The 12,836-nt window shown below is 33.4% G+C and overlaps 1 protein-coding gene across 1 annotated transcript in view; it reads right to left on the reverse strand.

Annotated features, from left to right (window-relative positions):
• Positions 1–12,836, reverse strand: part of EYS (eyes shut homolog) — a 1,714,887-nt gene that overhangs the window by 1,530,647 nt on the left and 171,404 nt on the right. Inside the window, 3 exon segments of the mRNA XM_046006082.1 lie at positions 7,170–7,235; positions 7,238–7,425; positions 8,379–8,396. Coding sequence (XP_045862038.1) covers positions 7,170–7,235; positions 7,238–7,425; positions 8,379–8,396 — 272 coding nt within the window.

Below are 12,836 nucleotides of genomic sequence, written 5' to 3' on the forward strand. Positions count from 1 at the left end.
CTTTTTCTTCCTGAAATGCAACATTTAGTAAATTATTTTATAATTATGCAAACATTGTTTTGCATATTGTTTGCATTTTAATGAGTTTAGGGGAAACCACAATTTAGAATGAAATCAGAATCTGAAAGAAAAGGTGTACTAAAGCTAAAAAAGCTGCCATCTAATCCTCATGACACACACTACTTTCATCAAGGCTGTAATTCCTTTGCCATTTTAAATTTCCATATTTTCTGGCTTTTTTTTTTTTTCAGTTTTTGAAGAAGTTTAAATATAAACCCATAAAGGACAGAATAAGAATCTTCCAGAGTGAAGAACAACTGTCCTCTTTCCCACAGCTTTTCAATATTATCTCTCAAATATGTGTCTATGGTTCCTGTCTTCTATTAGGTTAAAAGAGCCTTCAGTAAGCTCAAAGCCTAAGGATCAATGTAGACAGAAATATAATTCCCATCATAATTCCCTTGATTTCAGCAGTATTTCAATTACATGAATAGAGCAGTATATTAGTAACATGCTAAATATATATCAGTTGTTTAATTAAAGGCAATTTTGTGACAGAATTACCTAAAAATATTTGAATTTCTTATTTCATCAAACATTCTGATCTCACACCCATTTTCTGTTCTTTAGAATATAATCAGTATACTTGAGCCTCAAGCTTGCATATAAGAGAATATTATAAGTAAACACCTGGCTCTAATTGTGGAATGACTCATATGACACATTTGGTATCTCAGTTGTCTGAGCCTTTTGCTAAATTTTCTGTGCCATGATGTGCTTTATAAAATAAAATATATGAACCAATAAATAGGAGTAAAAGATAGTATAGGACAAGCAATATCACATGATAGACATGTAGATGACAGATACACACATGCACATATATGTATATGCATGTGTGTATATATATATGTAAAATCAGCAAAGACATACATCACTAGCCAAGACATTTAATTTGTAGTCACAGTCACTTCATTCATTTAACTCATCTACTGATCTCTTATTATATCTTTTAAGTACAAACATGAAATAAATGTATATTTAGACAAACAGAAAATGGAGAATTCATCACAGCAGAAATGCTTAAAATAATATGCTAAATAGTGATTATCATACATATGGTAAGAGAAGGCCATTGGAAGCCTGGAAGTATACATAGGAAATAACAACAATAAAAGAGCAAAATGAGGGCGCCTGGGTGGCTCAGTGGGTTAAGCCGCTGCCTTCGGCTCAGGTCATGGTCTCAGGGTCCTGGGATCGAGTCCCGCATCGGGCTCTCTGCTCAGCAGGGAGCCTGCTTCCCTCTCTCTCTCTCTCTCTCTCTGCCTGCCTCTCTGCCTACTTGTGATCTCTCTCTGCCAAATAAATAAATAAAATCTTTAAAAAAAAAAAAAAGAGCAAAATGAAGGTAAATCTAAATAAATATTGTCTATGTAAAATGGTAACAATAATATCTTGCACAGTTTTAAGTATATGCAAAACAACATATTCAAAAATATGCACTTATCTGGAGGGTTAAATGTGATAAAAGTGTGCAAAGCCTATGCATTTCCTGAAATGTGGTACAAGCACTAATTTATATTAAAATACGTTAAACTAATTAAAATGTTGTAATCTGTAGGGTGAGCATCTAAGAAGAGCAAAAGTATATTTAAGAGGAATAAATAGAATAAGAAAATACGTAATTAACCAAAAGAATATAGGAAGGGAGAAAAAATGTATTAGAGAACATACAAAACAAATGGAAAACAAATAATGTAGGGATATATTTCAATCCAAGTACAAAATAAAATAATTATGTGAAATATAAATGGACTAAAATCTCCATATAAAAGACAAAAGCAGAAGTAATACTAGACCAAGGAGTATCCCAGAAATAGGTATTAAAAAGGAAAATATATTTATTTTATAAAAATATGATTTATAAGATAAACTGAAGTTTGAGAATATATAACATGGCATAGCATAACATAGTTTGAGCTACAGAAGACAGCCCCAATTAAAAAAGCAAAATTTTAGAAGAACTACTTGGAAATTATCAGGAAAAAAACTGAGACAAGGGCCTCTAACTTATTATTATTGCATGTATATATATGTGTACATTTCATGTATATGTATATGTATGTTTATACCTATGAAAGCATACAGGGAAGTGAATCCAACATTTTGCTACACATCAAAACCATATGGGAGTCTGGTGTACAGAGTGAAAGATTTTTGTTCTTCAACACTACTTTCAAACCCTTGAACATGCTGCACTTGAGGTGGCACCTAAAAATCTCTCTTCCTCAAAAAATCTCTTGAGATGATTTTTCTCCAACCTGATATGAAAATCATAGGAAAGAAATTTTAAAGAATATACACAAATTTTATTATTTCTAAATATCCAACTATTCTAAAAGAATTATCATATGCTAAGCCACTATGAGCCCAACATTCATTACTTTTGCCCTCAAAGCACACACTGCTAACAAATTACAAGAAATTATTACAAATTATAAAAGACTTCACAGAAGGGATTTTTCTTAGGAACTTTCCCTTGAGTCCACCAGTAGCTACTAGTAATCCTCTACAGTTAGGTAAACTATAAAAATAATTTCATTTCTCTGTATGTTTTCAAAATAAAAAGGAAAAATATACCAAAAAGCAATTATTGATGACCCTATTATGTATTAATGATGCAGTAACACTGGAAATTAAGAACCAAAGAATAAACAAAATTTCCAAGTAACTTAGAAATCTTATCTCCAAACACCATATTGACTCACAGACAGAGTTGGAAATCAAGCATGAAATAAGTTTATTTAGAAAGCAGTAAAAATAAAAAAATAAATAATAAAAACCTGCATATCGAATTTCTAAAATACAGGCAAAATAACACCTTGAGTAAAATCTATAGCTCCAAAAGTTCACCATTAAATAAATTAAGATTACAAAGAAACAAAAATTAAAGAATAAAAAGAGCAAGACCTTTTGATGTTTCAAGAAAGGAATTCTATTGTTAAATATATAAAATACTAAATATAAAGCAGAAAACTTGAGAATTTTAAGTTTATGAACAGTAAGGTCCTTGAAAATAACAACTGTATTAAACTACAGCTAATCAGAAAACAGAAGAAAACACACATACATATGTAAAAATCAAGATAAAATTGAAAAATTAACATTAAGTCAGATAAAATTATTATTATGACAATTAAAATTCAAAGCCATTAATATTAATAACTAAATCAAGTCATATAACCTAGTAAAATGACTCAATAAAACCCTGGAAAGTGATGATAAATTTATAAAAAGAACTAATCTTCCTAAGAGTAATATTTAACTTATTAGTTAAATAAAGAATTTTTGTAACCTTTCAATTTTATTTTAAATATTTCAGGGTACAGAGTAAAAAGGAATGTTTTTCATGTCTTTGTATAAAGTAAGCATAAATGTGTAAGACTGAAAACAAAACTTCTGAAAATACATATAAAAGACCAATTTGTGAATGCATGTATATATTCAAAAGCATTTAAAAATTATAAAAGTAAATAAAAGTAAATGTTATTGTACTAAATGGCTATTATGCAATATTATTACTTCACCTCCTATTAAGATTTTTACATTAGAAATGAAAGATTCCACTTTATTTCTTATCTATTCAATATCAAGCTGAGACTTTAAAAAGAAAAGAAAGTTGTCATCTGGGAGGGTAGAGAACCACAGAGCTGTGCAAGTCAAATTTATAAGACTATAGCAGAGAAGAAGTTTGCTTTTAAGATAGAGGCCGTTGCTATAAAATCAGTTGAGAAGAAAGTAGGCTGTCAAGGAGGCTTAGCTCAGCCCCACTTTATCTATTTTTTATTTTATTTTTACTTTTTTTAAGGCCCATTTTAAATACGGGAAAGCTGGGTCTAATTGTATAGAACTACTTGGATCCTCCTGCTAATCAAAGAGCTTCCTAGCCTTGCCCTATACCAAAACAACCATAAGAGGAGGAAAAGGAGAATTTGGTTACTTAAGTCAAGAGCAGGAGAAACACAAAATATTTTATTTTATTTTATTTTTTTTTTTTTTAAAGATTTTATTTATTTATTTGACAGAGAGAGAGATCACAAGTAGGCAGAGAGGCAGGCAGAGAGAGAGGAGGAAGCAGGCTCCCTGCGGAGCAGAGAGCCCGATGCGGGGCTCGATCCCAGGACCCTGAGATCATGACCTGAGCCGAAGGCAGCGGCTTAATCCACTGAGCCACCCAGGCGCCCCAACACAAAATATTTTAAATAAAAACAAAGATAACTCAAGAATTATCTGACTAGCTCACAGCTCTTATTTTGACTATAAGCCATTTTAGAAACCAGCAATGTTGAAAGTGTCAAACTGACAAGGAAAAAAATAAACTAAAAATAAAGAAAACTTTTATTTTATTACTAAAATATCATAGATATGAATAACAAGAGAATTTGAAAAAGGCTATTGCCTGAAAAAAACCCACTGGACTTACTCCCAGATTTTAAAATCTTTAGACAACTTCAGATAATAGAACTGGAATTAAGTTTAAATCATGTAAGATCCACCCAAGTATATGGCCTTCCCATATGATGACATCATCTTGCTCTAGGAGTTAATGCTCTCCAGGAGATTAGACTAGATGGGTTCCTCACACTGTGCTGAGTGACAGCTCTCGCTTGAAGCTGAATTTTACATTTTCGTATCCATACCAGCCTTCTTCATGAATATAGTAACAGGCTAGAAGAGCGGTTCTCGGGGTGTGGTTCATGATCCAGCAGCATCAGCATCACCCAGACCTACTGAAACCCAGCATTGCTGAATGAGAAATACCTGAAATAGGGCTGACACTCTGAGGTTTAACATTCAGGTGATTCTCATGAGCCTTCAAGTTTGTGATCTCCTGGGCTAAATATACAGGGATAACATTTAACCTAGAAGTTTGCATATAAGGCTGAAACTCCCCCAAAAGGTGATGGGATAAAGAAATAAGTGATTATACTTCATATGAAAGGTATGGTAATATTACCTTATAAATTTCTTTTTTTTTTTTTTTTAAGATTTATTTATTTGACAGAGAGATCACAAGTAGGCAGAGAGGCAGGCAGAGAGAGAGGGGGAAGCAGGCTCCCTGCTGAGCAGAGAGCCTGATACGGGGCTCGATCCCAGGACCCTGAGAACATGACCTGAGCTGAAGGCAGAGGCTTAACCCACTGAGCCACCCAGGTGCCCCTACCTTATAAATTTCTATAAGAAACACATGAGTTCATAGATGGAGGTGGTGAAGCTAGATTAAGGGGAAAAAAGAGAGGAGGTAGAAACCAGATGGAAGAGGAGAAAAGGAAAGGAGAAATAAAAAAATAAAGGGAAAGAAACTAGGTAGAAGAGGAGAGACTGGATAGAGGAAAACTCCAGATGAAGGGAGAGAGAATGGACACATAGAAAAGCCAGAGAGAGGGAGAGAAAGAGGTGGAAGAGAAAAGGGACACTGATTTTAAATTGCGGCCCAAATACTCTGCTTTCAGTGGGATTAATTATGCAATTTTGGGAAAGCTGAGACTAATTGGTTTCTTCACATTTCACTGCATGAAGACTTTAAAAGTAGACTGAATATTTAGATATGAGGAAACCCACAGTTCTTTGCAATTCAGTAGAAACAGAGAGACTTCATAGAAGATATAGGCCTTCCTAATAATACAGGCTTGTAAATCTTAAATTGGGTTTAATTTTTTATTCCCAACTGAAGAATGAGTCATACCGATTTTCTACAATATGTCCATGAGTGCTACATGTGGTTTAACTATATAGTGTGTATATGTGTGTATATATACACATAAATACAAATTTAATGATCATATAATTTATAGCCAATATACATCTTGATATATAAAATGACATACATACATATGTACATGTGCACACAGATTATACAAATATCAAAGGACATTTTCTCTTAATAATGGTATTAAGAGAAGTTAAATTCTATTCTTTATTCCATTTTATGTACACTTGATGCTTAATATATTTCAACTGAATTTTGGAGGATATCTTGTTTACAAAGCAGGTGTATGTATGTATTTTTCCCTAAGGCAGATACCTATGTTTCAATAACACTAGCACCTTTTATGCTCTTTTATTTTTACTAAGAACATGTTTGAAATGTGAAATGTGAAGTAATGGGACAAACATTTTAGCAAGCTTACCAAAATTCGTAAACTCAAATATATTTTCATTGAAAAAAAAACAAAACACAACAACAACAACAAGAACTAATCTGGATAGCCATACATTTATTCCAATAATATTGCCATTCTATTCCTGAAACTTACGTTTTTCAATTGCTTCCAAAACCTTCAGGATATTACTTTAAATATCAAATGGATAAAAATATTTTTCTTTTTAATTGGAAATGCAAAAAATGTTTAGAGTTGTGTCTGCTTAATAAAAGGGGATATCAAGTTGCACATAACTTCTTTCATTATTTTACATAAAGTTAGGTGTGATTTAAAAGTGACAACATTATTTTATTCTGTGTGGCCTCCATACTGCTTTTTATAAAGCAATTAAAATAGTTCTGAAATTACTATTAATAATCATTTCAGTGTAAGAACAAACCTAAAATCTGAAACACCATAAATTTGAATGCTTGATTTGTGGTATTTTTAAATCAAAGGATGCCTTTTACTACATAGCCACTGTGAGTATCATCTTCTGTGACTTTACAGAGGATATAGTATGTTTGTGATTTTATGAAATTTTTTTTTAATCTTACTAATGGAGCATTAAGCTGACCTGGAAAATACAGAATTAAGTTTTATTTTTAATCTAAGAACTCAGTGTGCCTGGCAGCCAAAGAGGAGGTTGAAGGGCAATATGGTAGCTGTTTAGGTGAAATTATTGAGAGGTTAAGGCTGCCTGTTCTTCTCCTCAGAACGTTGACATATATATCATAGTCTCTACAGTTCAGCCTGGCCTTTTTAGCCTCATCTGCATGAGCCAAGGCTGTATAGTCAGCAATGTAACTGCCCAAAGAATCAGTCTTATTATTCGAAGTGACGATATTTCTTCTTTGTTAAATGAGAAAGCAGGCTACAATACCAATCATTAGATACATTTGAAAAACATTAAATACATGTATTAACATTAGCCCCTAGAGAAGCTGATTTCTCAGAAATACTTGCCTGTAAATCCTGGGATACATTTGCAGTAGAAATAGCCATTTAAGTGTATACTGGTTGCTTCATTTTGCAGGGCACAGATTTACAATCTTCAGTTTCTATTTCACAGATGTTTCTTTCAGATCTTTGCAGACAGCTACAGTTGCAGTTGTGCAAATGGACCAAGCAGAAGCCATGCTCTGACGTACTCTGGTTTCCTAAGCAATCTTCAACACTGAGGTTATAGAATCCGTCCATGTAAACAGGAGAACAGCTGCATCTGCAACATGCAAAAACAAAAAATCCAATTAGTCATAAAATTTAAATACATATTCATTTACAAACACAGGATAGCAATACAATAAATATGGTTGTGGGGCACACTTTTAAAATATTCTTAGAGAAAATGTTGGTTCTTGGCAAAACTTAATATTGCTTATTGTACAGAGTGAGTAAAAAGAACTTTAGCAAAAGACAGACCTAAACTCAAACACAGGTTCTACCACTAATTGCTATGTAACCTAGGATAGCGTCATTAACCCTCCTGAGGCTAAATGACGAGGTTAGAGTTTGTCAGAATTTTTGTGAAAATTTGCAGTGTGAGAGCCTGACAGTTAGCTTTCTAATTGCAATGTAAATGCTCAACATAAACTTTTGAGTGTCAGGCATTCATTTCAAAGATATTTATCCTGAATAAACACACTACCAGCTACACAAGTAGACAAAGAGCCAGGCTGACCCAACTGAAGTTCCCTTTTTTACAAAACCTTGGTTGACCTAGATAACCGACCTTATGTGTGACCTTTCTTCTCCCTTCCCCCTCTTTAACTTCTGTTGTCTGGCGTGTTTTAACTTCCGTTGTCTGGCGTGTTTTAAGACTTTATTTATTTATTTGACAGACAGAGATCACAAGCAGGCAGAGAGAGAGAGAGAGAAGGGGGAAGCAGGCTCCCGGCTGAGCAGAGAGCCCGATGCGGGGCTCCATTTCAGGACCCTGGGATCATGACCTGAGCTGAAGGCAGAGGCCTTAACCCACTGAGCCACCCAGGAGCCCCAGCTGGCATGTTTTAAATTCAGCACAGAGTGAATCCCAGAAACCCTAGGGACCACACCCCCCATCTCAATAAAGCCACAACTCTAGGTCTGCTCTCTTTTTACCTGATATGCAACCTGTGTGGCCTGCCCTGTCTGCAGGAACCTGAGGTTAAGAGCAAAAAAAAAGAAAGCCCTTACTTTTTGCATCTTGCAAATCTGCGAAAGAAAAAAAAACAAAACATTGGAACATAGGAGACAGTCCTGCAACACTGGCTTGAGGAAATGCCTGTGTGGGGTCTCCAGAAGTTAGCAGGGGCCCTAGTCAGGGCCCCAGAATTCCCAGCTGGTAGGTGAGTGTCCCAGGCATTTGCAGCCTACAAGTGAGTGACGAGCGCCCCAGGCTTTCCTAATCAATAGCATTACTATCGATAGGCTGAGACGCCCACAAAACAAGTTTAACATATTTAACTTCATGCGTAAGAGAAATGGGGTTTTGATTAATAACAGTTTCTATTGAAAGTATCCATTCATTCATTTCTACATTCATTCCTTAGATATATATCTTTGCTTTTTCTATATGACTGGCATCGACCTAAATATACTGAACAAACATTTTTGGGTCTTCTTTATAGATTAGGCGCCACCTTTGGTAAAGTGGATTATGAGAAGCTATCTTATTACAATTTTACACTATATAATATGCACACATTATTCCTTTGAATATTGTATATACATGCACATAAAGCATCAGAAAAAGAACGTGAGGTGAGAAAGAAATCTAAATCAGAGATAATCTTTGGTCTAAAGTATAGTGTTGTAATTTTGAAGTATCCTTCTCCAACTATTCAAAGGACACTTAAGATAATCATATAAACATGTCAATGAGTGGAGAAGAGCAATGTCAAATTACTTTGCTTGTTATTATTAGTGAAAATTAACCTACTGAACCTAAGTCATTACACTCATAAATTTATATGATGGTAGGTGTTTGGAGCCAGCAAGAATGTTAAGGTTCAATTAGTTCAAACCTTTCTTCTTGTAGTTGTGAGAAACTTAGCCATTTAATGCAATTTGCCAAGGATCACTGAGATTGTTAATGGCAGTCAGGATAGTTGATGCTTTGATATATTCAAAGCACTGGCCTTGGAATGGGAACCTTGGTTCTAATTCTTCTCTAACTTATTTAGAAGTTTTTGTGCCCTAGTTTCCTCTTCAGTAAAATTATCAGTACTACATCTATTCCATAGAAGAGGATTAAGTGTGTTCATTACTGGACTGTAAGGCTGATACCACCTATATCATATGTGTATATGTTAACTTGAGATAAAGTTATTGAACACAGGCACGGCAGCTATAAATGGAAACTGATTATAGTAGTTTCTTATTGGAAATTCAAGTAGGATGATACGATTTTCCAATATGGTTAAAAAATTCTAATACACTTCTGAATAAAACATAGTATGTCCTTGATCAACATGAAAGTTTCATTCCTGGAAAATCCAATGATTATTAAAATTTTATAAAAATATTTTGTGTCACTGTGTAAAATGAAATTAAGATATTGGCTCAGATAGTTATAAAAAGGTTTTGTATCCACATTAATGTATGTTGGGACTTTTGGAAATTGTGCAAACCATGGAACACTTTTTGTTGTTGTTCATGGAGTCATTCTGTGCATTGAAAGATTTATAACATTCATCATCCATCACTTACCTTCTAAATGTTAGCTGTTTCAACCAATTACACTGAATATTATTAGAATGACCCTAGAGGGGCTCCTGGGTGGCTCAGTGGGTTAAGCCTCTGCCTTCAGCTCAGGTCATGGTCTCAGGGTCCTGGGATCAAGCCCCCCATCGGGTTCTCTGCTCTGCAGGGAGCCTGCTCCCCCCACCCCCACCTCTCTCTCTGCCTACTTGTGATCTATGTCTGGCAAATAAATAAATAAAATCTTAAAAAAAAAAAAAGAATGACCCTAAAATCCAAAATGTCCCCAGAATATAAGACCATCTCTTTGAAAAATCATTGACCTAAATAAATTTCTCCAGTTTACTAAAGCACTCGATCAATCATGTACATTTGTGGAGCATTTTGTCATCCCAATTAATAATATGCATGTAAATGCTGGTATACATGCATATATGGATACCTAGTGCTAAGATAAATTGCTATTAAATTGAAAGATTTTCAGTGACAAATACATCAATTTTGTTAGAAAAGAAAGTCAAGAAAATTATAGGGGTCCATATGTATTATATAATTTCATAGAACTTTTACTTTGAGAAAATAAATTGGACAAAAAGACTTCATGAATATATTACTAACTTTATTATTAAATAAGCCAGCTTTATTATTAGTCTATTTGAATTGTACTTAAGTTTGAGACAAGATTGAAGGAATAAAGCAAAACATATCAGTTGAAAACATTATCTCATACATAAATATTGTGATTTAAATTTTTTCATCATTTAGAATTTTAATGGAAAAATATTCTAGGTAGAGATGAAATTAAGGATATATCACTCTACCAATTTATCCTAAATCCTAGGATTATGATCCATATACCTGATATACAGTGGATGCTCCATTAATATTGTTTGACTATATAATCATTACATGTATTTTAAAATTGAATTATGTTCAAGAGAAAGGTCATCTTAAAAGTTCTGAATAAACAGCTCCATGAAATTCCAAGTCTTAGGAGATAATTTGAAAAGTAATACCAAAAGGTTAGACCTATAAAAAGCTATTTAGATATAATGAAGTAAAATAAAAAATCTGGTCCAGATAGCACAAAATCATATAGCATGCATACATTTTTTATTGTTTGACATATAAAATTAAAGCATGAAAAGTCATAGAGCCTGAAGCTATAATATAGTCAAACTTTGACTTTATACCATAACATATGCATTGGTTTGCACCCGAAAGAAAAAAATATATATATGGGAGATAATTATGTATACATTAGCTAAGTTTCAACCCAAACTATAGTTGAAACTAATTATACAAAAGTGCTTCCTTTAATGAATTTATTATAATTAACTTTTGGCATGGAAATGGAAAGTACAATGGTATCTACTTTAGAACTGCTTAAACAAATTAATGACCTCTGTATCATTTTACTATAAAGCTTAAAAAAACAAGGTTATCTCATTTTCCAGGGTACAATAAAAAGGAAAAAAAAAAATATATATATACGTATATATGCATGTAAGTGCAATACACAAAAAGATCCAGTCACTAAAGAAATGTTGTTTAGTAGCAGCAAGACTAACCAAAACAAAAAACATATACACATACATGGGGACATACAATAAGCCATACTGATAGCAGTTCATGTTCCTTTTTTTTTTTTTCTCTGCCCACCACCCCCCACCCCCAAAGTAAAATGTAACAAAACTTTTGCATGGGACTCGGGAAAGTTTGCATAACACACCCAAAATTAAAACTAGAGGCACCTGGGTCAGCTCAGCATCTGACTCATGGGTTTTGCTCAGGTCATGACCTCATGGTTCCTAAGACCTAGCCCCCTATGGACTCTAGGTCCAGGGGGAGTCCTCTTAAAGAGTCTCTCCTTCTGCTCCTACCCCCCTCACACGTGCATGCATGTGTGTGTGCACGTGCTCTCTCTCTAAAATAAATCTCAAAATAAATAAACAAAACAATACATTCGATTTCTTAATTAAAAAGTCATCAATATCATGGCAAAAATAAAAGCCTTAGAAATTAATAATTATCAGACCTCCTGGTTAATAGGTAATTTAAGAAAGCCATAATAAAAATATACTTCTGTGACAAGTTCACATAAAGCTGTATATATTACATAAGCCTCCTGACTCTACAGAAATAGGTTTTGTAGCTATACTTGATTTTATCATGGACTTAGAGATTTTACACTTTAAAATAGAACTTTTGCTTATAACTGAAAAATAGTGTCTTGGTTATATTTAGCATCTCATGGAAAATGTGAATTTTTTAAAAATAACTCATAAAAGAAACAGGTTTATTTTAAAGTTCCCAGAAAGAAAGCCAGAAAATTCATTGCTATAACACAAACTACTTGTATGTTTAGAAAGTGGAAATAATAATTATTTTAGTAATATAAAAAGATGTTTGCTTTCTACATGATATAGAGTAACCATGAAATGTGTTCTGAGGAGACCATTAATGTATTTATGGATACCTGGGGTCAGGTATCAGATATCATTTTCACATTTTGCTCAATGTTTTCCAATTAGGGAGTACTCAAATGTTTAATAAATATATAAATGAACAGATTTTATTTTGATATGATATTTCTGATTAGTATAGATTGGTGACTTGGTTCTAAACTTAAGCTTCATAAACGGCTTGAAGCTGTGAACACTTCACAGTCTGGGCCTGGTGTTGCAAAGTTACTACCCCATAATTACAAAAACTATACCAAGTCCAAAGGCAAAATGACTAGTGAAATTTTTTTCCTCCCCTTAAGGTTTTCCAAATTCCCCACAAAAATGTTTTTGTACATTTTAGTTCAAAAATGTGCTAACACTCAAACCTGTGTAAAATACTTCATTTCCATTATGCCCGGTAAGCTGCATTCAATAGAAAAATATTTATGATTAGCAACTATCAATTAACATTATTATCACTGTTGTTACTGTTAGTGTCTTTCAT

This window comes from Meles meles, chromosome 5 (assembly GCF_922984935.1).
Source record: "Meles meles chromosome 5, mMelMel3.1 paternal haplotype, whole genome shotgun sequence".
NCBI classification, from domain to species: Eukaryota; Metazoa; Chordata; class Mammalia; order Carnivora; family Mustelidae; genus Meles; species Meles meles.